A 27047-nucleotide genomic window follows, 5' to 3' on the forward strand; every position below is an offset into this window, starting at 1 on the left:
AAGTATTTGGTCTAGTCCCACCGCAAGAGGAACACTACACCAATCGTGCTGCCAATTTTAAGATTGGTGGCTCTAGAGAGGAGCAGACACTGCTACACTGCTGGTGGCTCCAGAGAGGAGAAACTACTGCCGCTAATATAGATATTATACCACAGACAAACAGGCATAAAACTCACAAATGAAATCTTTGCACGCTTTTAGTCAACGGCGAAGTCATTTTGGATAATATGTAGTTCGGATTGCCAAATGTGAAGGCATGGTGAAGCTATTGCACCTACGTACTTTTGAAAAATAGAACAATGACTTGTTCCTTTACACTTATGCATTAAAAGTTTTGCATAAAAGTCAACGGTTTCGGCAAATAAAACAGGGGTGTCCATTTCGCCCCGGGTGTCCATTATGCCCCTAATACCCCTATGCTTTGAATTCCAAGAATTTTTCCTTTATTGAACCATGGTTCCTGCAAAAGGGCCATGTCCAGTCCCTCCTTTTTGAACCTCCGGCTTAATACGGTAGAAACGCCTTTAGCGTGCTTTCCCATGGGGTAACCCACCGAGTAACCTCCTTCAACCACTATTTAGTTGTTTGATCCTTGCAAGCAAGCATCAAATACCATTGTTTGTAACTACATTTGGAAAACTTCGGTTCTACCGTTGCATGTCTTTGCTCGTCAACTTTTAGGAGCAGACCCATGGAGCCGTATATAGAGCATCAATTTCACCCTATAGTGTATTATATGACATGCGTTATAAAGTTATTTTGTTGTGTAGGTACTTTTAAAGTAGGTTTAAAGTCGAAAGTGGTGCTACTATTGTGGATATAATGCTTCATAAACAAACTTTACTGTAGTCATAGCTAAAGTATATAAAAAGCTCGTACCATATAGAAGTTGCTAATCGATTATAGCTAATGCAATAAAATCATATGAAGTGTATATTTAAGGCAGCTTTAAAACAAAATTAAAATTGATTTTCACTCCTCTATCTTTTTTGGCGCTGTCCATAAACTACGTAGACTCATTTTGGGCCATCTCAGAACCCTAGCCCCCCCCCCCTCCGTAGACTTATGCTCATACAAAATTTTCGAAATTTGTATGGAGCGTAGACTTTGACCAGACCCCCCGTCCCCTCCTAAGTGTCTACGTAGTTTATGGACAGGCTCTTTCTACCTACTCTCTCGCTCTGATGAGCCTTTTTTGTATGTCTCGGGAATCGAACCAAGTTTGTTGATGCTGTGCCACGATCCGTGCGCGTTTACGCTGTGTGCTTCGTCTGCCATACATTTGCATCAGGAAAATAGCGCAATATAAAGCAAAATGTAGTCAGATTATACCTTACGGTGTTGTGTTGTAAACATATAAGCATACATAAGCATCACCTTCAATTTCATAATACTTCCCTGAAATGGAAAGGAAAATTTGTTTTTATGCAGTCTAATATTTGCTAAAGTATCTTTTTCAGTTCTGTGCTATGCATTTTCAACCTTATTGTCTGCTTTGTTTATAGTTTCTTACATTTAAGTATTTAAAGAAAGCAGTGCATGAATTCAACGTGGTTGGTTGTGGTATCATCATCATTCAAGGCAGAACATTTGTGATTTTAAGAAATCATATATGTGCTAAGATTGATCACGTAAAATCTAAGTTTGATGCAATTCCTGAAAACATGCTTTCATGCTTTTCTCCTCTGTTAAATAATTATTCGTTTATTCGCTTGCAAAATATTCTGCACTTTTTATCGGATTGAGAATTCATTTTGTTTACATAAGATAGCTCTGAAAAAAATGCAAACTTTAATAATGGTATATATAAATCAATTAATGCCTGCATTATTGTTTGCTATAAGGCTTTTAAGATGGTAATGCAATGAAGCATTAAACAACGGCTCTTTAGAACTATTTTGATCTGTCGAAAACTCTAAATGCTTCAGTGCATTCATAATGTAGGTTAAATGCTTCATTACTTGACAGATGTTGAATAAAAGTTATATTGCATTAGCTATACTAAAATGCGGTAGAATTATGGTAATGATATAATGCTTGTGATTGCTTGGGGAGTATCTTGTACAGCACCAAGTTCAGCTGTCCACATTTGCTTGCCAGCAAACCCGTTCAGCATTATTCTAACTTTAACCAGGCTTGCCACATCCCTGCAACAACGACCTCCTGAGTTCCAATCAGCCTTTGAACTCCTAGGAACTCCTTTTGTTCTTTCAGATTTATTTACACTTAGGTCATTCTGCTTTATGGACGTAGCCTGGTTATCATGGTTGGTTAAACCAGCACGTTCCCTCGGACAGAGATGCAACTTTGATCTTCCGCTACTGCCGCCTTGAACGCCATTGTGAATTTGTCGGGAGTGGGATTCGATCCCAGGTCCTCTGCGATAGTTAAGTGTTCTAACCATAACACCAGGTCCGATCCACACTCTACTGCTGTTGTTGGAAAATAATAACATTTGACAGCTGCTCGGTGGGGCAGTCGAATAATTGCGATGCTGCCCACTCCTGCTTTTAATAAGTATAGTATCCGCCAAAAGAAGCCAATGAAAGTTAAATACGATACGTCCCAAATTATTTTGGACGCAGACTAGGTTTTACCCCACTGTGTATTGGGGGTGCTTTCCTGCCACCATCAACCCACGACTCCACGTGGTAAACGTAAGCAGTTCGATGCATTACGGATTAAATGCCAAAGTCAGTTCACCACCATCGCACCGGTTTTAATGCATTTTGCATTTCAACCAGTACATAGTGGAGAAAAATCGTTGTGCTACCTATTGTTATTATTAGTAGCGCCCGAAGGCGATGCCAATCACCGACTGTTACGCAGACTACGTGTGCAGTTGGAATCCCCCTCAACTTACTGGCTGTAGCAACATGTTGCCTTTCAGTCTGAGATCTAATAATGTTCGGTTGATGATGTTCTTCTAGCATTGCCACCACCAATTACCCTGACTCATGGTTCGCAAACAGTGGATTCGTTCAGGTGAATGGCATGAACTGCACTTTGCTGAAACCTGCAAGATGTCTGTATGCTGTGGAAGGGAATGGTGTAACCTTCGCCTTTTGCTTTGAATCGATAGATCCAGTTTTTTTTTCTTCGGCAACAAAATTTACAATGGGTGTCAGCAAACAATCGACAATATTCAAACGATTGCAATTTACTACTCCCCATTGACAAACCGTCGCGTCGTCGCGTTTGGGTGGTGGTTTCTGATGATTCAAGCTTTTTTTTTTTGCACCATATCGTGGGCCATATCGCGCCCCATTCATTCCGAATGGGTGTTTGGATGTGTGTGACGACGATGGCGAACAGGGAATGAAAACAAACAAAAAACGGCAACACTTGAATGTCGGTTACTGTGTGATGGTCATATCGACGTGGGTCGCTCGGTTTGTTGGGGTGACCGATTTATGTGATGCAGCTGACTGCGCTGCGGACTGAGAAGAGAGCAATCAATAATCGAGTAAATTGAGCAAAGCGGCTCCAAAGCAGTATCACAACACTGGTCGACAGAATCGAAAAACCTCGAGTTGGCAAAACGTTAAAAGGTTAAGAAACGAGTTTTGGATCACAGAAGTTCAATGCTGTTCTGATGTATCGCTGAAATACATCTGGTTCGCAAGAGCAGGTCTTGTTCCTGGGTATTTGAGATGGGGCCAAGGGGGTTTTCAGATAGTTCCCAGAGAGCCCGAAAAAGAGGGTTCCAAAGGGCTACAGATTCGTTGACGTATTAATAAGATTACGGGGATTTCAGGAACGTTTCAATAGTATTAAAGGGGGGGGGGGTTCATGGACGTTTAAAGGGGCTTTAAAGAGGGTCTTTTAGGCGGGTTACAAGGATTTCGGGGCGTTTCAAATCATTTCAGAGAGTTTCAGGGGGTTTTAGGAACGTTTAAAGTACGATCCGAGAGGTTTCAGGGGCGTTTTAAGGGGGGTTTCCGTAGCTTTTTAATGGTGTTCCATGGAGTTTCAGGGAAATTTCTACTTGATTATGATGGTTTCATTTCCTTTTCAATGGGATTATAGAGGTTTCAGGAACGTTTCAAGGAGTTTCAAGAGTTTTGTGAAAGGGTCTTCGAAAAGCCTCTGAAACTTATTGATATGTTCCCCTATATCAGTGGTGCTCATCCTGCGGCCCTCCAAGCCTTAAGATGCGGCCCGCGGAGTACTTTAAGACGAATCGAAATTTTTGAACGATTATTTGAAATAACTCGTTAAATTTATTAAGAAATCAAGCAAAAAAAATGCAGATCAATTTTCACAGTTTTAAACACAAATTAAATTTCAGCTAAGTCACGAAGCTAGCTTATAGTTATTTATAAGTGGTACGAATCAGATAAAAGTTTGTTAACAATGTAATCTTGAATCATTTAAAAATTAGTTGCAGTTTTTGAGTGCAGCTAATGCAACGCTGAGCAAGAGCAAATATTTCACATTAGGCCTTTCCGAAGAACATAAAAATACAAGGCACAAAGTTTTTGACAAAATTCCCAACAAATCTCAACTTGGTTGCCAATATTGTTTAATTTTCACTGTTTGTTTAAATTTCTATCATAAGACTCACACATTTTTTGAAACAACACTTACGAATCCAATTCGAATTGTCCAAGCGAAACTCCTGAACGAACTTAAAGAAAAAAAATCTCAGGCGAAATTCATAAAGCATCTCCTGTGCCCTTTTGGAGAAACTTTTTGATACATTTTTGGAGAAACTCCAGGAAACATTATTGGAGAAAAATTTTAAGCAACTCTAAGCGAAATATATGGAGAAACTCAAATCATCCTGGAGAAAATAAACCTGAAGAAACTCAATGAGAAAGTTGTGGCGATACTGCATGGAAATTATTCCTATAATATCCTAGAAAAATGTTCTGGTGCCACTCTAACAGAGATTTCTTAAACAACTTTAGAATAAATTCCTCGAGCAACAAAAAGAGAATTTTCAGGAGTAACTACAAACAAGATTCCAGGACCAACTGCATCAAGACACAAAAGATGCCTAGAACGCCTGAGGAAAATTTGAACAATAAATTTGAAGCAACTTATGCAGCAATTTTAGAAGATAATGTTGAAGAAACTTCCGGAAACAATTGTTAAAAATCTAATTGTTGAAGAAATTTAATGATGAAGTATTTCATCAACTTTAGAAGAGACTTATGGAAAGAATTTACAAAAATCTTCAAGAAACTCCTGGAAAATTTTCGGAAAAATTCGGAAGATATTCTAGGAGAAATTATTGGAAACGATTAATGAGGAATTCCTGAAGTAACTTCAGGGCAGTTCCAAAGGCAAATCTAACAGGAGTTCTTGGAGGTGTTCCAAGAAATTCTAGAAAAACTTAAAGAAACTTCAGAAAATTTCAAAAACCTTCTGGAGCAACTCCACAAAAAATTTCAGGAGAAAATCTAGCAAACCTTTTTGGAGCGATTCAAAAGAAATTCTTGTAAAAGCTGTTTGACAAGTTCTTGAAGTGGCTTCAAGGTAATTCTAGGGGCAACTTCTAAATTGTTTGTTTGCATTTCAATGTGAAGCTCAAACGTTTTTCTCAACCAAACTTATGAATCTAAATTGAACTCCTCGAAGGGCAATAGATTATAAAGTTTGACCCTTACACAAGTTCTGAACAGTTCAGATTTTTAATAAATAAGCTTTAGAAATGTTCTTTTTGTTGATTCTTTGCATCAATGTTTCATGCGGCCCGCAGGTCGATCCCGAATTGCAAATTTGGCCCGCGGTATCCTCCAGCCTGAGCACCACTGCGCCTATATCACCCTCGGACTCCATGTAACGCACTTGAGACCCTCCGAAAACCCCTCCATAACGCCTCTAAAACCTGTTGAAAATACTCTGAAACTTCCTAAAATGCCTCCGAAATCTCCATTAAACCCTGTAACTATCGGGTTAGCCAATCTGGAGCGTGCTAGAGATTCCCCGACTCAACTGACTGAGGGTCGGCACGCCTACCGTTAATCTACCGCGGGCCAGAGAAACTTCGCACTAGACTTATAAGCACTTCATTAGTCAAAACTCCCACTTTATTCTACCCTCCTAACTTTTATTCTGACACAAGTTTGGCTTACTCCTTATCCTTCACTTTTTTCCACTTTCTTACTACTTTTTCAATCCGACCTTTTCTTTGTCTCTTCGGGCCTCTCAACTAAAGGCCGTTCACACCTAAATCCGGACAAAGACAAAATATTCTAGAAAAACAACAACATGTTTTTGATCCATTTTTTTTAATTCATATATAGACAAATATAATATCTACTCAACACCACAGCATATAGACTTATATGGATTTGATTCCATTAGCTGCTGCGCGCACTTTCTTGTTTACACCTTTCGTGAAGCTTTGCACGGTGAACTTGTCGATTTACTTCCTAAGCAATATGTCACTGAGAACGAAATTATTGGATCGTTGACACCTCTACATTGAGTTTTGAGGTCTCTCTTCACCATAGACCAGTAATAGAGCAGTATGATTCAATTGGTCGCAGGCTGCGACTCGCAGCTGTGGACGGTTTGGTGAATAACAATTCTTAGTTACATAAGCAACGTTGTTTTGATCGTACCAAGTCATTGTATCGGGCTGCAAAACGGTGAGTCGATAAGGAGAGCGTCCAACATAGCTCTGGTCCTCACAAGTTCCTACCTCATGCTTCCACGGGTCAAACGATGACAAAGACCGCCAGCTAAGAGTTGTGTGCTTAGCTGGTAGTGCAGCCTGGGCACTGTTGTCCTTCTGACTTCAGCTAGATTGAGGAGGTACGATCCGAGTGTCTGTTCACCAAGGAGGTGCGGCTCAAACAGCGTCTGTTCTGGCATCCAGCGGCTGAGTAAGAAACGCTGCACCACGCCCAGCTAGATCCAAGGTGGTAGCCCCATCAGCGTGGTCGTCCCAGTGTTGGTTGGGACGTTAAACAGAACTGGCACGATGGCCCTCCGGCGAGACAGGAGTGTTGGCGTAGGCCCAATAAGCCACCCGTAAAAATCCCCATTGCGAATAACATAGGAGAAAATACGACTCGATACAATCGGCAAAGACCCACGCGACGAAATAAGGACTACGATTGGAAACTTGGAACATGGAATTGCAAGTCACTAGGTTTCACAGGATGTGACAGGATAATCTACGACGAACTACATCCTCGCAACTTCGACATCGTGGCGTTGCAGGAACTTTGTTGGACTGGACAGAAAGTGTGGAAAAGCGGGCATCGAGCGGCTACCTTCTACCAAAGCTGTGGCACCACTAATGAACTGGGAACAGGATTTATAGTGTTGGGCAAAATGCGACAACGTGTGATCGGGTGGCAGCCGATCAACGCAAGGATGTGCATGTTGAGAGTTAAGGGCCGTTTCTTCAACTACAGCATCGTCAACGTCCACTGCCCACACGAAGGGAGACCCGATGACGAGAAAGAAGCGTTCTACGCGCAGTTAGAGCAAACATACGATGGTTGCTCGCCGCGTGACGTGAAAATCGTTGTCGGCGACATGAACGCGCAGGTAGGAAGGGAGGAAATGTACAGACCGGTAATCGGGCGAAACAGCCTGCACGCCGTATCGAATGATAACGGCCAGCGATGCGTAAACTTTGCAGCCTCCCGTGGGATGGTAGTCCGAAGCACCTTCTTCCCCCGCAAAGATATCCACAAAGCCACCTGGAGATCACCCGACCATCAAACAGAAAACCAAATCGACCACGTTCTAATCGACGGTAAATTCTTCTCAGATATAACCAACGTCCGCACATACCGCAGTGCGAATATAGATTCGGATCACTACTTAGTCGCTGTATGCATGCGCTCAAAACTTTCGACAGTTATATCACCACGCGTCGAAGTCGAACGCCGCGGCTTAACATCGAGCAACTTCGTAACGTAGAAGTGGCTCAAGACTACGCGCAGCAGTTAGCAGTGGCCCTACCAACGGAAGAGCAGCTTGGCGCAGCTACACTTGAAGATGGCTGGAGGGACATCCGATCTGCCATAGGTAGTACCTCGGCTACAGCACTAGGCTTCGCGACTCCGAATCATAGAAACGACTGGTACGACGGCGAATGTGAACAGTTGAAAAACGAGAAGAATGCAGCATGGGCGAGAATGCTGCAACACCGTACGAGAGCGAATGAGGCACGTTACAAACAGGCGCGGAACAGGCAGAACTCAGTCTTCCGGATGAAGAAGCGCCAGCAGGAAGAACGAGATCGCGAAGCGATGGAAGAGCTGTATCGCGCTAAGGACACACGAAAGTTCTACGAGAAGCTGAACCGCTCGCGCAGAGGCTTTGTGCCACAAGCCGACATGTGCCGAGATAATCACGGGAATTTTCTCACGAGCGAGCGTGAGGTGGTCGAGAGGTGGCGGCAGCATTACGATGAGCACCTCAATGGCGACATTGCAAGTACCGAAGGTGGCGTGGTAACAGATCTAGGAGTATGTGCACAGGACGAAAGACTTCCGGCCCCTGACCTTCAAGAGATTGAGGAGGAGGTTGGCCGGTTGAAAAACAACAAAGCCGCTGGAGCAGATAAACTACCAAGCGAGCTTCTAAAATACGGTGGAGAAGCGCTGGTGAGAGCACTACACTGGGTCATTACCAAGATTTGGGAGGAGGAAGTATTACCGGAGGAATGGATGGAAGGTATCGTTTGTCCCATCTACAAAAAGGGCGACAAGTTGGATTGCGGGAACTACCGCGGGATCACACTACTGAGCGCTGCCTACAAGATACTCTCTCAAATTTTATGCCGCCGTCTATCACCGATTGCAAGAGAGTTCGTGGGGCAATATCAGGCTGGATTCATGGGTGAACGCGCTACAACGGACCAGATGTTCGCCATCCGCCAGGTGTTGCAGAAATGCCGCGAATACAACGTGCCCACACATCATTTGTTCATCGATTTCAAATCGGCGTATGATACAATCGATCGAGAACAGCTATGGCAGATTATGCACGAATACGGATTCCCGGATAAACTGATACGGTTGATCAAGGCGACGATGGATCGAGTGATGTGCGTAGTTCGAGTATCAGGGACACTCTCGAGTCCCTTCGAATCTCGCATAGGGTTACGGCAAGGTGAGGGTCTTTCGTGCTTGCTGTTCAACATTGCTTTGGAGGGTGTAATACGAAGAGCGGGGATAAACACGAGTGGGACGATTTTCACGAAGTCCGTTCAGCTGCTTGGTTTCGCCGATGATATTGATATTATTGCTCGTAAACTTGAGACGATGGCAGAAACGTACATCCGACTGAAGAGTGAAGCCAGGCGAATCGGATTAGTCATAAATGTGTCGAAGACAAAGTACATGATGGCAAAGGGCTCCAGGGAGGAATCATCGCGCCCGCCACCCCGAATTCATATCGACGGTGATGAAATCGAGGCGGTTGAAGAATTCGTGTACTTGGGCTCACTGGTGACCGACGACAACGACACCAGCAGAGAAATTCAGAGGCGCATTGTGGCAGGAAATCGTGCCTACTTTGGACTCCGCAGAACTCTACGATCGAATAAAGTTCGCCGTAACACGAAGTTAACTATCTACAAAACGTTGATTAGACCGGTCGTCCTCTATGGGCACGAAACATGGACCCTACGTGCAGAGGACCAACGCGCCCTTGGAGTTTTCGAACGGAAGGTGTTGCGTACCATCTACGGCGGAGTGCAGATGGAAGACGGGACGTGGAGAAGGCTAATGAACCACGAGCTACATCAGCTGCTGGGAGAACCAACCATCGTCCATACCGCGAAAATCGGGAGGCTACGGTGGGCGGGTCACGTCATCAGGATGTCGGATAGCAACCCGACTAAAATGGTTCTCGAGAGTCATCCGACCGGTGCAAGAAGACGTGGAGCGCAGCGAGCTAGGTGGGTCGACCAAGTAGAGGACGATCTGCGGACCCTACGCAGAGTGCGGAACTGGAGACAAACAGCCATGGACCGAGTGGAATGGAGGCGGCTACTATGTACAGCAGAGGCCACCCCGGCCTTAGCCTGACCGGTAAGGTAAGTAAGTCATTGTATCTTTAACATTTCATTCATTTATTTAGTTAACATCAAATTCATGATAATACTGAATCAACAATTTGCCGCCATAATACTCGATTTGCAGCTGCAGCTCTCCAACGTCGGTCACGCCCAACACTCGCCAGATCACGCTCCATCTGGTCCGCCCATCGTGCTCTCTGTGCTCCACGCCTTCTTGCACCAACCGGATGGTTAGCAAACACCAACTTTGCAGGGTTGTTGTCCGGCATTCTTGCAATATGCCCTGCCCATCGTATCCTTCCGGCTTTGGCCACTTTCTGAATGCTGGGTTCGCCGTAAAGTGCAGCGAGCTCGTGGTTCATCCTTCTCCGCCACACACCGTTCTCCTGCACGCCGCCGAAGATCGTCCTTAGCAACCGTCGCTCGAAAAATCCGAGTGCTTGCAGGTCCTCCTCGAGCATCGTCCATGTCTCGTGTCCGTAGAGAACCACCGGTCTTATTAACGTCTTGTACATGGTACATTTGGTGCGGGGGTGAATCTTTTTTGACCGCAGTTTCTTCTGGAGCCCATAGTAGGCACGACTTCCACTGATGATGCGCCTTCGTATTTCACGGCTCACGTTATTGTCAGCCGGTAGCAAGGATCCGAGGTAGACGAATTCTTCTACCACCTCGAAAGTATCCCCGTCTATCGTAACATTGCTGCCAAGGCTTGTCCTGTCTCGCTCAGTCCCACCTACCAGCATGTACTTTGTCTTAGCCGCATTCACCACCAGTCCGACCTTTGCTGCTTCACGTTTCAGGCGGGTGTACTGTTCTGCCACCGTTCCAAATGTTCTAGCAATAATATCCATGTCATCCGCAAAACAGACAAATTGGCTGGATTTCGTGAAGATCGTACCTCGGCTGTTGAGCCCGGCTCGTCGCATAACACCTTCCAGGGCGATGTTGAATAGTAGGCAGGAGAGTCCATCACCTTGTCGTAGTCCCCGTCGAGATTCAAATGAACTAGATAGTTCACCCGAAATCCTTACGCTGTTCTGCACACCGTCCATCGTTGCTCTTATCAGTCTAGTGAGCTTCCCGGGAAAGCTGTTCTTGTCCATAATTTTCCATAGCTCTGTGCGGTCGATACTGTCGTATGCCGCTTTGAAGTCGATGAACAGGTGATGCGTTGGGACCTGGTATTCACGGCATTTCTGGAGGATTTGCCGTACGGTGAAGATCTGGTCCGTTGTCGACTGGCCGTCGATGAAACCGGCTTGGTAACTTCCCACGAACTCATTTACTTTAGGTGAAAGACGACGGAAGATGATCTGGGATAGCACTTTGTAGGCGGCATTCAAAATGGTGATCGCTCGAAAGTTCTCACACATTAACTTGTCACCTTCCTTCCACTCCTCCGGTAGCTGTTCGGTTTCCCAGATCTTGACTACTAACTGGTGCAGACAGGTGGCCAACTTTTCCGGGCCCATCTTGATGAGTTCTGCTGCGATACCGTCCTTACCAGCCGCTTTGTTGTTTTTGAGCTGGTGGATGGCATCCTTAACTTCCCTCAGCGTGGGAGTTGGTTCATTTCCGTCCTCCGCTGTGCTGGCGTCGTCGTTTCCTCCGTTCCACGCCGTTCAGGTGCTGATCGAAGTGCTGCTTCCACCTTTCTATCACCTCACGTCCGTCCATCAAGAGGACTCCGTCTTTATCCCTGCATATTCCGGCTCGCGGCACGAAGCCGTTGCGGGATGCGTTGAGCTTCTGATAGAACTTCCGTGTTTCTTGGGAACGGCACAGCAGCTCCATTTCTTCACACTCCGCTTCTTCCAGGCGGCGCTTTTTCTCCCGAAAGAGGCGGGTCTGCTGTTTCCGCTTCTGTTTGTAACGTTCCACGTTCTGTCAAGTCCCTTGCTGCAGCATTACCGCCCTCGCTGCGTTCTTCTCCTCCAAAACCGTTCTGCACTCTTCGTCGAACCATTCGTTCCGTCGATTCCGTTCCACATACCCGATAGTGCTCTCGACTGCGTCGTTGATGGCTGCTTTCACTGTACTGCAGCAGTCCTCTAGAGGGGCCTCATCGAGCTCGCCCTCGTCTGGCAACGCGGCCTCGAGATTCTGCGCGTATGCTGATGCGACATCCGGTTGCTTCAGTCGCTCTAGGTTGTACCGTGGCGGTCGCCGGTACCGTACATTGCAATGTTGATGACGGAGATTTTTGGGCGCAGTTTGACCATCACCAGATAGTGGTCGGAGTCGATATTGGCGCCACGATAGGTCCCTAATAACTAGCGATGATGCTGATGATTGGGAGAAACTATACTTATTTGTAATCCACACGCGGCGTCGGACCTGTCCTGCTGTCTCGTCACAAACGCATAACGTTTATAGACCTGAACGGATAGACACACAACACAAATTGGCATGGATTATCCGGCACTGGGGCAGCAGTGTGTGTTTACGAATAGCTATATGCTGAGCTGCAGTTTTCTTTCTTTCTCCACTACTGGCTTGCACGCGGCCGATGCAGATGGGCCCTCGGCATAACCATAAGCGCGCGGACACGGTTCGACGATCAGCAGCACGTTGTGGTGGCAGCCGAAGAAGCCATTCAACGCGTCAGTGAAACAATAACAATGCCCATGCTGCATCACAGACGGCGTGGCGTGCGCAAAACACACACTCGATCGCCGCGCCGCCGCCGGGTGGTTCCTCCGAAAGGCTCTCAATGAAGGTGCAATTTTATTTGGCCGAACAGCCAGGAGGAAGTACAGAAGCGTGACTAATGTTTTTGAAATTATATCAGATGAGATGAGATGTTAATGCCGAAGATCCTCATTGTAGATGAATATAAATAGACATTGGAAATTGATTTTGAATAGAGAAACTAGAAGCTCGTAAATAACAGGTGAGATTCGCGTATAGGCATATAGGGAAAATGAAGCGATAAATCTCTTCCTATTGAATAGTTGTATTTTCTATGTCCAACTATATACAGGAATATGTAGTTTATACAGCACATGGGGATAGCCGGGAAACTTTGTCAAGTGGGTGATATGAGCAGCTATTAATAACTATATATGTACATTGTACAAACAAGCATTTTTTAAGGTAAATTTTTTATACACAGTCCCAATATCTGCTAAATATTGAAGTCATTTAAATGTTTTACACAAAATAAATCCGCTCTTGAAACCATTAACTGTAGTCACGGAATCATGAACTACATCACGTTCACATGAAACTGAGCCCTGGCTCCGGGAACATTCGTGAGAACATGATTATAGTGTATGGGGTAAGGAAGTACATAATAAATATGGGCACATTAGTCAAACGCACGCTGAACAAAATAAACATAACTAGGGTACGAGCACCGGTACGGCCAGTCTAAGGGAAATCATTTTTATAAAAATAACCAAGAATCCTATGATTACTACCAATGTGTCAAATGAAAGGTTTCAATAAAGGGTCTGGGACCATTTTGGCAGCAGTGCCTATTTTGGGCACTTGCTGCTGTAACTCAGTCAATTTTGAACCGATTGACTTGATTTTTGAGGCACGATCAGATACGCACAGTATCTAGCCATGTGTAAAAAATCAAGTCAATTGGTTTGAAATTGACTGAGTTATAGCAGCAAGTGCCCAAAATGGGTGCTCCTGCCCAAATGGTCCCAGACCCTATATTTTGTAGGAAAAATGCAGAAATCAAACTAATACTTGATGTTTGTATTAAAAGTGGCACTAACCAAAATAGAAGCTCAGCGTAAGATTTGGCCCTATTCTCAGCTTTGGTTTCTATTTTGGTCAATCATGTGTATTTCTTATGGGAGTGGCCAAAATAAACGTATGGGAGCCGATTTTTTAGGATCTAGTAGTAAAAAATAAAATTATGCTGATTTAGATTGCAACAGACTGAATAACGCACTATGGCCCTAACACCCGACTGGCCTAAACTGATGCCTCTACCCTATGAGACTTCTCATCTCTTTGGGCATTTTGGCCGTCATGTTAGCGGTGTCAGTTGTGCAGGTATTTCGTAAGTCTCGGAGTGTGAATACGATTCCCGCTCTAGTCGGGGAAAACTTTTCGTCAAAACAGAAAATTCTCTTCTGTAGCACTATTCTTTGTACAACCGAATGTGATGTGTGGTACATTTAGTCTTGCCTATGTCGCTCACATTTCCATTGGGAGCGATGCTTTAAGTAAGCGTTTGTAGCCGTCACCTATTATCAGTGATACCAATCAATCAATTTCGAACACACGGTCTAACTACATTTGTAATTTAATCATACCTAGTGGCATTCAATATACCTATATGCGCAATTGATTACAATGCCAAATGACCATCAACCGCAAGACGACTCTGCATATAAGAAAAGGACATTTATTGATTCAGCTACGATCGTACCTCCACCCCACTCAAATATTATCAAACTGAAAGTAAAATCAGTCGGAACCCATAGTGGAACTATACACTTGCTAATTCAATGAGACAACACTACAGGCTGAATGTTTTTGGACAGCTACGAATAATTCTTTGTAAGTTCATGTTATATGTAAAAATACTATTGATTATTGTTTTTTTAAATATTATTTCTGTCTGTCATCACTCAAACAAAAATAGATCCCTGATGAAGATCCAAATTGGGATCGAAACGTTGGAACCAAGAAAATAAATTTGTAGGCCAATTATTAAGACTGCAAGCCAGAACAAATCATTCGAAATGTATTAACCGGCACTACACAATGAATCATCTAACATACCAAATTTTAAACATCCTCAACATTAGGACGACACTGACATCTACAGTATCCGTTAGTTTCTGAAAGATTCTTTGAAACAATGTCTGATTTAGGCTCAGTGTATCAGTTATGGCTATAATACCTCAAATTCGCCATAGTCGATTTTCAACCTTTAATGATGCAAATCAACAAGAAAAAATTGTGAACAACAGATCACGTTCACAAAAGATGGTTGCAATCATTCAAACTTCACAATTTGCTCAAATTATGATAGAAATAAATCATTTTCCTTAGATTTTCTGTTTCCTTGCACCCTATTTCGCCATAGTGTACCAGTTATGGCTAATCCCATAAGGAATGCATGTGAATAGTGCGTAGTGGAATACAAATTAAAAAATGTATCCATAATTGGTACAGGGTTCCTATCATTGGTACACCGTACACGCCGTAATAAATACTAAAAGTAGTTTTGGACCCGTTTGTATATTTTTCCTGTAAAGTATGAAAACTAATTAAACATTTGACGTATCAATGACATTCGACGGCCTTCTTATTTTTGCAGACAATTTTTTTCTTAGGTAGTGCGATAACTGGTACAGGCACCCTAATCCTAGTACGAATTTGTAAAAGAAAAGCAATTCCTGAAAAAGTCTATGGATAGGAGAATTTCTGGAGAATTCCCTAGATACACTTCTGAAGGAATATGTGAGAAAAATTTAGTAAGATGCTATGGAGATATTCCTGCTAATATTTCTTAAGAATTCCCGCAAGATCCTCTAGAAAAAAACAATGCCTGAATGAATACCTGAAGTTGTTTGTTAAGACATCTTTGAACAAAGATAATCTATAAGAATTCTTGATTGGATGTTAATGCAATTGATACCAGTTCAGATTAATTGCGGAGGAGCAATCATTGACATGTACAATCACTATAAGCTAAGCTACATCTAGAATTGCGGATGAATCTCTGGAGGAGAATTGGGATTCTGTGTGAATCATGGTAGGAATTTTTGTAGTCATTCTTTTTGGTCACATTTTCAAGTATAACTCATGAATACATACCGTAAGCCTAATATTTTTGCATATTTGGATTCTTTGTGAAATTTTCAGTAAATTGGATCTATTGAACATTTAGTTTTCAAAAGTTTGTTAAAAATAGGAAACAGTAGCGTGACGTTACAACGTTGTAACGTCACGCTACTAATTTTCATTTTTAGCATATTTTTCCAATGAAAACTAAATATTCAACAAATCATATTTGTTGCAAGTTTTGCAAGGAATCCGAATATGCAAAAATATTTCAGGTCTACAGTACAGGGGGTGGCCAAAATGTTTGGAATAGGCACCTTTTTTTTCTCTAAAAAAAGTTCAACATGCTGTAACTTTTCCTAGAGTGCATCAAACATTCTCAAATTTTGACTGTATTATATGTGAATTTTTGCTATAAATTTGAGCTCGATTGGTTAATGTTTCGCGAAGCTACAACCGTTCTCGTAAAACACTATTTTTTAACAACTATTTTTTTAACTGGCATATCTCGGAGACCAGTGAACCGAATTGAATGAAGTTTTGAACGTTTATCAACAATATATTGAATATACTTCGAAACATAAGTACCGTAATCCGGGGTAACATTGATCAGCAATTTCGATCTTTCTTGAATAATTCTCATGTTAAAGCAAACTTTACATGTTTTATATTTTTAAAACAAGTACTGGCCCTCTGAGTATGTGTAAAGTTACTCGAAAAGGAGTATAAAACTTTAAAACATGTTTAATTGGCTTTTCAATTTTATTTTTGATTTTGTTTATTTGGGGTAACATTGATCATGTCAGTGATCAATGTTTGTTTTTATTGAAAATACCCTTACTTACTAAATTCGGGGTCGCTGATTTCGAATATGTTGTCCAAATTCTTACAAGTTATGTTCTTTTTGAGTTAGTTATTTTATGATTAAAATCCTCCAAACCGCGAATAACACCTAAAGGTAGGCAATTGCTTTAGGAATTGATAGCCTACTTTTAATAACTCGTGTATTTCATGGAAAAGAGCATTTTCATAAAAAAATGTTTATGCAATCCAACTCTAGGATATCATATTGAAGTTATACAGTGATTTCTAACCTCACATTGTATCTAGTATTCACGCCAAGCATGAATGTTTGGCAATGTATGTGATTGTGAGTTATAGTTGAAAATCTGATAAAAATAAATAAAAAAAGCCGCCAAAACGTTGTAACGTCACGATAAAATGTGTCAGAAGAAGACATGCAGCAATATATGCAGAAATCTTTGTAGAAATTCCTGAAGAACTTTGATATTCATGCGAGAAACTCTGGAGGTACCCATGCAAAAATTTCCAGAGGAATCCCTCAATGAATTTCTATATCCATGCCTTGAGAATTAGCTTTGGAAATTCACGAAAAAAATTATGAATGAGACTTTGGAGGAGTTACTCCAGGAATCCCTACAGAAATGATGGCAGAAAAAAACCCCTGGAGGAATTTTTGAAGGTATCTTTGGCGGAATATTTAGAGGAACTCTTGATAGAACTTCAGATATCTCTGTAGGAGTTCCTAGAAGATTTTCGTTAGAAATTTAGCAAATCTAACAAAATTTTGTTGTGAAGTTTCTAGAGAAAAATATCTATAGAAATGTCAAGGAGTAATTCCTGGACGAATTTCTAAAGGAATTTCTGATATAATTTTGTGGATGACTTTTCTTAAATATTTCCTTGATTAAAAGCATACAAGCTTTTGAATTTCATTGACATTTTCAATGCCAAAGTGACCTAAGTCATAAAATTCAAAAATGAACCATTCGAAAAAAGTGAAATAATAATATTTTGAGAATGGAATATATTTTTTATGTTATCTAGCATATGAAAGCTTGTTCAAACCATCCAATGTTTGAATGCACGTATGGTACAAATTTATTATGTCACAAAACGTTTCAAATTTTCATACATATATTATACCTTAGAAATGTTGGTTGTTTTGTTTGTTTATTTTCGACACTTGGCACCAGGGTACATTCGTATCCCATCTTACATACTATAATTTGATTATACAATCATTGTTTCTATTAATGCGTTTGAAAATTATCTCCTCATCTACCATACAACAATCTTATTTTCCATGATTGATTTTGTTTAGCTTAAAGTTGCTTGAATAATCCTGTTTCGCGCAGGAAATTCAACAGTTTTGTTGTTTTTCCTTCAGAGTTGTCTAGAGCGTCATGTAGACTTGTTGTGCTGATGTCGTTATTCGCTTTTTCTTCATTGTACTTTCTACAGTGCAATATCAAATGCCGCACGTCCATAATAACTCCACAACATTCACAGCATGGCCGGGGCCCATAGCGTAGTGGCTACACGTGCACGTCATAAGTGGATGGTCATGGGTTCAATCCCAGCCCCGGCTCTTCGTCAGTTGCTCTCTAACGAAACCCGAGAAATGGATGACTGAGCCCCGCTCACGTAGTGTCCAAGTGGACAAAAAGGCTGTAAAATTAAAAAAAAATCCATTAAATTTCTGATTTCTGATGGAATTAGAGAGGAAATAGGGAAGACATAATCCAAATTCCTTGAAAAATTTCTCGAGAAATTACTGGAGGGATGATGATAAAAAACTCCTGTACAAAAATCCCTGAAGCAATTTCTGAAGTAAACCTTGAAGGAATTCCTGGAGATAACCGTAAAAAATTATCAGAAAAAAATCCTGGAGAAATTCTTGAAGGAATGTCTGATGAAATTTCTGAAGAATTTTATGTAGAAAATAGCTTGAAAAACCAGAAACTTCCGGAGGAATTTCTAGTAGAAGTTCTAGAAAACTTCTTTTGGGGATTCCTGAAGAATTGCCGAAGAATAACTCCTGAGAAATAAATCTCAGAAGGAACTATCCCTCGAAGATTACTCTTTTCCAAATAAAAATTCATTGAGATAATCTTTATAATATGAACGAAAGAATTCCAGGATAAACTTCTACAGGTAAACATGGAGAAATATGTCGACAATGATTTTTCATAAGGGCCTAACTGACTTGATCGATTTCTCTTCGTCGACTCTCTCTTTCGCTAATAACTTGATCAAAACAAACAAAATCATTGTTCTTTTTGTTTCTATAGCAAAATGTAATCGTCTTCTTCGCATTTCAACCAAAAAATCTTTGCAAAACTCATTACACATTCTAGGATAACACAAAGAGAGGATCGATGAAGAGTACTCGAAAATGTCAGTTAGGCCCAAATGAAAAATCAGTGTCGATGTATGAATTTTTGATTGCAGGAATTTTGAAGAATCCCTGAAAGAGCACTAATAATAAAACGCAACGCGAGACAGGAAACACTACTTATTATTTTTACAACGTTGTAAGAATAATAAGTGGTGTGTCCTGTCACGCGTCGCGTCTTATTAGTGTTGTCGAGGTTCTTACGTTAGCGCAAATCCCAAGAATTGAAGTCCCTGAAAGAGTTTCTGGAATTTTCGGAAAAATTTCTGAAGAAACCCTAAAGGGGATATTTTTTTTTTAATTTCTAGAGGAATTCTTGGTAAAATCTCATGGTAAAATGCTTGGAGGCATTCCCGGATAATTTACTAAAATAAATACACTCTAAAGGAAGTCTTTGAGGAATTTTTGTAGGATTTTCTGTTGAAATTATAGAATAAATTTCCGCAAGAATGTTTTTTCGGTAATAATTCCACATTTCAGAATATACTTTTACACAATCAGATACAAACATTCGAACAGAGTATCTTATCCACTTTACTAAATTTTCCCTTTTTTCTCGTTTACCCTTGCAGAACAATCGTGGCCAATCGCATGATGACGTCCTCGGGGTGGTCACCCATCTGGATCACATGGTCACGTTGCTGCTGGTGGAGTTACATCACTGCAATAAGCTAAGCCTACCGGGAGCTCCGACACCTCCCGCGCCCTGTTTGGAGCACTTGCTGAGCGAGAACCTGCTGGACAAACTCTACGAATGGGGCATGAAAACCGGAAGGTAAAAAAGTTATTTGATATGGTACAAACAAGAGAAAACAAATAGCAAGTATAACACATTCTCGTATTTCTCTACTCCGCCAGATACGCCAATGCCGTCCGGTTAGAGCAGCTCAAACTGTACGAGCAGCTAGTCAGTCACAGCCGGCACCAGTTGCTGGTGCATGAACCGTTTCTGCGGCCCCTGCTCAAGATATTGGCCTCCAGTCAGAACGAGATCTACCCGCCGGACGTGGAGAAACGGCTGGTGATTCTGCTCAACCAGCTCTGCGTGGTACTGATGCAGAACGTGCACCTGTTGGATTTGTTCTTCTTTTCGACGGCGCAGCAGAACGGGAGCGGGGGTCATGCAAAGTGAGTATCTTTTAATGGTGGTTTCTATTTCAGAGATGTTTAACTTTTAGGCAGCTTTGAATAAGGGGTATGCTTTTTAATGGGTCTATTTGAAAGATTTTGTCGAGGGGGTTTCCAGACCATTCAGGGGGTTCATAAAGTTTTAGTGCAGGCGGATTTATAAAAGGTTCTAGGGAGGCCGCAGGGGGTTTACATGATCTCAGTCGCGTTAGGATGTTTTAGGGATATTAGGGGACTGTAGAGCGGTTTCAAGAAATATCAAGAAGGTTTCGGAAGTTTTTTTTTTAATTTTTATTATTGTGTACTTTAACTTATGCTAATTCTGCACTTAAAGATTTCAGAAGTGTCGTAGGGGGTTTTGAAGGGTCTCAGGAGATATCAGAGGGTTTCAAAGAGCTTCGGGGGTTTTCAGGGCGCTTCAGAGGATCTCAGTGAAATCTAAAGGTAATTTAACCTTCTTCGTGCATTAGCTTGCGCTCACCTCGCTGACCTAGTGCACGTTTAGGGGTCATAATGACCCCAATGCACGACGAGGGTTAAGGAGGGTTTGAAGCGTATTGAAAGGTTTTGAGTGTTTCTGGAAGATTTCTGGAAACTTCGAAAAGTGTTTCAGGGGGTTTCGGGAAGATGCAGATGGGCTTGATGAGGCTTTAGGGGGTTTCAGTCAGTCTAAAGTTTTGCATGGTTTCAGAGTGTTAAGAAAGTTTCTGGGAGGCTCCAGTAGTGTTTCAGGGAAATTTTAAGAGCCTTTAAAAGGTGTTAGTGGGGTCATATGTAAGACTTTGAGAGATCACTATTAACGCAATTAGATACGAACACCTATGCTCAATTAGATTTCTGTGTACACTTAAACAATCTCACAGACAATTATATGTGAAACATACTTAAGTTGTCCATTCGTTATATCGAATTGTCATTACTTTTATCTTTACAGCTTCATAATCTTCTCCCTTCTAATACCGTACGTCCACCGGGAGGGTTCCCTGGGCCATCAGGCTCGAGACGCGCTCCTCCTGTGCATGGCCCTGTCCCAGAAGAACTCCAACGTGGGAACGTACATCGCAACATACTCATCGATCTGTCCCGTGCTGGTTACCGGCTTGGGAGGATTGTACTCGCGCTTGCCAAACCAAATCGACATCAAAACCATCGATTGGTACCGGATAACAACGGACGACGTGACGGAACTGCAGGAACTGACACTGTTCATGAACTCGTTGGAGTTTTGTAACGCAGTGGTGCAGGTGGCTCACAGCATGATCCGACAGCAGTTGTTGGACTTTTTGTACCAAGGGTTTTTGGTGCCAGTGCTGGGACCGGCCATCCTTCAGGTAGGTCGTGATGTAGTCCGTTTTTTTTATTCATTGTCGTAAAAAATGTACACATTAGTGGGTACTCCATACATACACTTTCCCATCGTAAAAGAAGTCTGCATTTCAAGAAACACGGGTGGTCATCTGCAGCTGTAACAAGCTATAGGAGATATACCAGTCTTCTTCATCTGATGACTTCTGTTATAGCGTAATACATTTTCCTACCACCTGTAATATATGACTCCTCAACCTATATAGTAAACAGGCGACTAAAATCGCTTATACATTGATGGTGATGGTGCATTACCTGATTCGATTACAAGTTGTGGTAAAGGCTAATATTTCCATGAAGGTCATCCATATTCCCCGACTAGAGCATCAACCTCAGTATGACACTGGTGATGGCTGGTAGATCGCAAGTATCTCACTTATCGCTCGTCAAGTAGACATCAGAGTAACACGGGGATTCATCGGTAAACTACGGCTCACCGGGTGTTGGATCGTTAATGAAGGCTGCAATAACTAATATTGAATTTACAATTTTTCTCTTCCCTCTTCCTATGCAATCCTGTCCTTGATCCTACCGCAAACAAATTAAACAAACTGTAAACAATGACACTCTGCTATCCCTCTTAACACTATATCCCCTTCCACAAATATTTAAACAAACCAACCGAACAAACAAATACCCACCTTCGCGAGAATTTGTTCCCCGCGTGAACAGACATTTAAAGGTCGAGGTCATTTCCAGACGAACGTGGAGTCGCAGATTTCGGCCATGGCCTATCTGGATCTGATCGTACGCTCGGTAACCGAACCGGGCCTGATACAGATCGTCGTTAAGTTTCTGCTGGACGAGGAAAAGTTCGACGGCCAGCGGATATTGGACGTCCTGGTGGAGCGACTCAATAGCAACGACTCAAGGGTAAGTTTTATGGGGATTTCGGCGTGATCATTAGTAGGGACTGGATAGTGAAAAGTTGCGATTTCGCGATTCCGCGAAAATGTGCCACAAATATTATCTGGGGGAATAAATATTTAACGGGGTTTGGAACGTATTTTATTTGTTTTGGTGGATTTTTCTGAAACAAACTAGGGTCTGGGACCATTTGGGCAGGAGCACCTATTTTGGGCACTTGCTGCTATAACTCAGTCAATTTTGAACCGATTGACCTGATTTTCGAAACACGATCAGATACGCACAGTATCTAGCCATGTGCAAAAATTCAAGTCAATCGGTTTGAAATTGACTGAGTTATAGCAGCAAGTGCCCAAAATAGGTGCTCCTGCCCAAATGGTCCCAGACCCTACATGATTTTTTTTTAATGTGTGTAATTAGCTTTGTACCTTTTTTTATTATGCCCAGTTATGCTTATCCTTTTACATATAGGCGTATTTCGACTACCGCTTGTGATCTTCTTCAGTGTCATGTCAGTGCATAACTGACACTGAGGAAGATTACAAGTGGTATTTAGTCGAAATACGCCTATCTGTCAAAGGATTAGCATAACAGGGCGTAATCAAAAGGTACAATACTGATTACACTAATTTGAAAAGGGTATTCTGCTCAGAGGGTTCGAAAAGACGGTACAAGAAAACAACAGGATTTCATTGAAAAAAGTTGGGGATTCTAGCGAACAAGCTTGAGATGCTAAGTAAGATTAGAAATTGATGGAAGAAGCTTGCGAATTGAGCAAAAGTCACATAACACTAGCAACGAATTAGAGATTCTGGGAAGAAGTAGGTAGTGAATTACAGAGATATCGAGAAGGATATAGGAACTTCGAAAAAGTGGGCATTAATTCCAAAAGCAACTGAGAATTCTAAGAGCATGCTATTGATTCCAAGGAGAAGGGTGTTTCCGGGAGAAATTGGAGAAATGATAAGGTTTCAAAAAAGATCTGCGAATCCCGTCAATACAGGGTGCGGCAGGAAAAAATGCGAAGGAGTTTCTGAAACTCCTGGAGTACTTCTTGGTGCAATCTCTGGAGAAATTCCTGGAAGATTCTTTGGAGAAATTGAAATAAATGAGTTCCAGGAATCTCTGCAGCAATTCCTGAAGGAATCTCTGAAGCAGTTTCGGAAAAGTTTCGAAGAGTTTCTTCAGAGATACTATCACTCAGGAATTCTTTTAGAAATTCACAAGTACAAGTCCTCCACTACCTCTATTTGCAAAACAATCCCATTTTTCCTTGATATTGTAGTCATATGGGATTGTTGTGCGAATGGGGGCATTCCATTTCTCACCAGAGACTACCCAACCCCAGCAGTTCATCCAGAAAGGCAATAAAAAAAATCTGCCAGGGTGAAGGAAAAGAACATTTATAAAGAAATTCTCACAGTTCCTTTAGAAGTTCCTCCAGAGTTTTCTCTAAAAATTGCTTCAAGAAAATGTTACTCCACATATTCTCCCAGATACATATTACTTAAGGAATTCTAAAAATGTTCTTCCATAAATTCTTACAGAGGTAAGATTTCCCTTCTTGCAGAATCTTCTATAAAGATTTCTTCATGAAGTCCTCCAGGAGATCCACCTGCGATACCATACCAGGTATTCCTCCATGAGTTTCTCACGAGTTGCTTTTACGAATTCTTCCAGAAATACTTCTTCGAACTAATTCAGAGATTCTTACTGGAATTCCTCTAGAGTTTTCTCCAACAAATGCTTCAGATTTTTTTCCAGAAACCACTTCAGATATTCTATTAATTCTTAAAAAATCTTCCTTCAGGATTTTTTTTCGGAGATTTATCTTGGTTTTTTTAAGAGTTCATCTAGAAGTTCCGCCAGAATATTAAGGAATTTCTGATTGAATCTCTGCAAGAAAACCAAGAGAAATCGCAAGAGAAATTCGTGGAACCATTTCTGAAAGTATTCTTGAAAGATTTTTTGGAATAACCCCCTGGTGTAATCTCTAGGGTGCGGGCACCGGTTTTGGTCAAGGGAAATCATTTTTATAAAAATAATCAATAATCCTATGATATCTACCAAGGTGTCAAATGAAAGGTTTCAATCTATATTTTGAAGGAAAAATTCAGAAATCAAGCTAATACTCGATTTTTGCTTTTAAAGTGGCACTGGCCAATATAGAAACTTTACATCAGTTTTGGCCATATTCTTAACTTTGATTTCTATTTTGGCCAATCCCGTGTATTTCTCCATTAAGGCGAAACTGGAAGCATTTCCTCATTATTTTGGTTTTTGATTTTTCATAAAATAACGAAACAATATTTTCAAAATCGGTTTTCGTGCATATGTAGAGTATGGATCAAGGTATCTCCTGATTTTTTTTCTACATGTGCACGAAACCCGATTTTGAAAATATTGCTTCGTTATTTTATAAAAAATCATAAACCAAAAAGTGAGGAAATGGATCCAGTTTCGCCTTAAGAGTTCTTCTAGAACTTCGGCCAAAAGTTTTTCTTAAAACAAGCTAGAGATACCCCCTTTTCTTCAGATATTCTGAGGGGGACGTTCATAAACCACGTAGACATTTGGGGAGATATGTCCAAAGTCTATGATCCATATAAATACATTTTAGAATTTTTGTTTGGACAAAAGTCTACGAGGATGGGGATAATTTTATCTACGTGGTTTATGAACAGCCCCTAGTGAAATCTCTGAATTCCTAGTGAATTCCTGATAAAAGAATTTCCTGAAGTTATGTCTTCATACATTCTAAGAAGAACTTTGCACCAATGACTTGAAATACACTTGAAATAATTCCACCTTCTGGACAAATCAATGAAGCAAACTCTGTCGAAGTCTTCGGGTAAGTATCTGAGTAAATCCTGAGAGATTCTTTGGACGAATTTACATACAAAACTAAATTCTGAAAAAAAAAATCCTGAACGAGTCTCTAGAAGAACTCCTGGAGAAATCTCTGAAGTAATTTCCGAACATCCTAGAGAAACCTAAGGAATTCTAGTTGCAATATTTCATATTTTCGGAATAATTTCTGCAAGAATCTCTGACACAGCACATAAAGAAAACTGTGAAGGAATTCCAGTTGGAATTTTCGTAGGAATCCCTGAAGGAGCTCTTGGAATTCCTGGAAGATTTTGTTAGAGGAATTCATGGAGAAAATCCTAAAGGAAATATTGTGCAAATCTTGGAAGAACCGCTAAATGGATTGCTAGACAAACTATTGAAAGGACTATTGATAGCATATGTAAGGGAACTGTGGTAGAATTCTTGGAAAAATCTCGATAGAGTTTCAAAAGAAATCTCTGGAAGAATTCGATAAGAGATATCGAGAATGACACTTGAAGTAACTCATGAACGAATTGCCAATCTTTTTCTACTAGAAGCGTTAGAAAAATTCATAGATGATTTTTTATAGAAATTTGGGGGTGTTCTCAAAATTGCGGATGAGTTCAAAAAAAATATGGAATTCCTGAAAGCTTCTCTGGGAGAACTCTTGCAAGAGTTCCCGGAAAAATCTTTGGAGACATTCCTAGAAAACTCAAGAGGAATTCCGAGAGTATTCTTCAGATATTGGATCTATGGAAGATTTTTTGAGAGAATCTTTGAATAATTTCTAGAATACAAAAATGCTTTCACTCACCTGGCAACCGTTTATTTTTAATTCATTTATTTATAACTCAGTTCAGAAGCTTGTTACACTCAATGCTGTTTTTTACGCGATTTTATTTTGCACGATTTTTTTACACGGTTTTCTTGAAATTAAGCGATCTTTTTTAACGCTATTTTGGCCATTTGCGGAGAGCTAATCGTGTAACAAAAATTTCCTTTGGATTTTTTTGCGTGATTTCTCGATATTATGCGATTTTTTTTTACACGATCTTTTTTTTGCGTGGACCCATATATCGTGTAAAACAGAATTGAGTGACAATGTGATGTTCGGCAAACTTGTAAGGTAGTGTTTTTCCAACAATTATCATTAAGGACGTCATATTCTAACTCTTATATTTACGGCGTAAAAGTGTTAGTACACACTTAATTTAGATTACCGAGTTCGGTAATTTTTTGACGAGATTAGAACTACTGAGCATCGAGCTCGTTCAGTAAAAATGTATTGTTTATCTTTTCCATACGATTTTGACAGTTGTTTGCTGTGATTCCTATACTGATAGGACCTATTCAAATAGAACGCCAGAAATATTTCTGATTTTATTACTTCAGCAATTGTGGATACGTTCAGTAATGGTTTAACAGTAAGCTATATAAACGGATTTATGATTAATTTGTTCGATTATCACTCTTCGATTGAACAACAGATTAAATATTTCCAACCAAGATGTTTCGCTCTCAGCGACCGACTTCTCAGTTCCAGGATGGCGTAGACGGCAAGGCATGATTGGGAGATCATGAGTTCAAATCCCAAGTTGAGCTAATTTTTAGAAGAGCTGGTGTGATACAAATGTGTTTGGATGGGACAAAAAACATGATTGGACAGAATTGCACCTCGCACGTTTTTTTTTTGTTTTCAATAGGTTATCATAGCTGAATAAAAGTTTAATATGAGGCTGATATAACGCAGGTTACTTCCGACTGTAAAGCCTGTATTGCGCTTGGAGAGAAGAATGCTGAATAACTTCTCCACATTTGTTTGAACAAGGCTTGATTACAAGCTGTGATGAAATAATGTTAAACTGTAATTCAATCAAATGTGGAATACAAATATACCTA

The 27047-nt window shown here is 41.1% G+C and overlaps 1 protein-coding gene across 3 annotated transcripts in view; it reads left to right on the top strand.

Moving 5' to 3' along the window:
* LOC109424719 (FHIP family protein AAEL005291) overlaps positions 1-22306 on the top strand; it is a gene marked incomplete at its 3' end in the record, with an annotated part of 80303 nt that extends 57997 nt beyond the window's left edge. For 2 of the 3 annotated variants that reach the window (XM_029865242.2, XM_029865240.2), the window contains 4 exon segments: positions 19529-19731; positions 19815-20084; positions 21019-21415; positions 22122-22306. In XM_029865242.2, the coding sequence (XP_029721102.2) occupies positions 19529-19731; positions 19815-20084; positions 21019-21415; positions 22122-22306 (1055 nt within the window). 3 annotated transcript variants of the gene reach the window in all.
* Between the last annotated feature and the right edge of the window lie 4741 nt (positions 22307-27047).

Source organism: Aedes albopictus, chromosome 3 (genome assembly GCF_035046485.1).
Source record: "Aedes albopictus strain Foshan chromosome 3, AalbF5, whole genome shotgun sequence".
Classification (NCBI taxonomy): domain Eukaryota; kingdom Metazoa; phylum Arthropoda; class Insecta; order Diptera; family Culicidae; genus Aedes; species Aedes albopictus.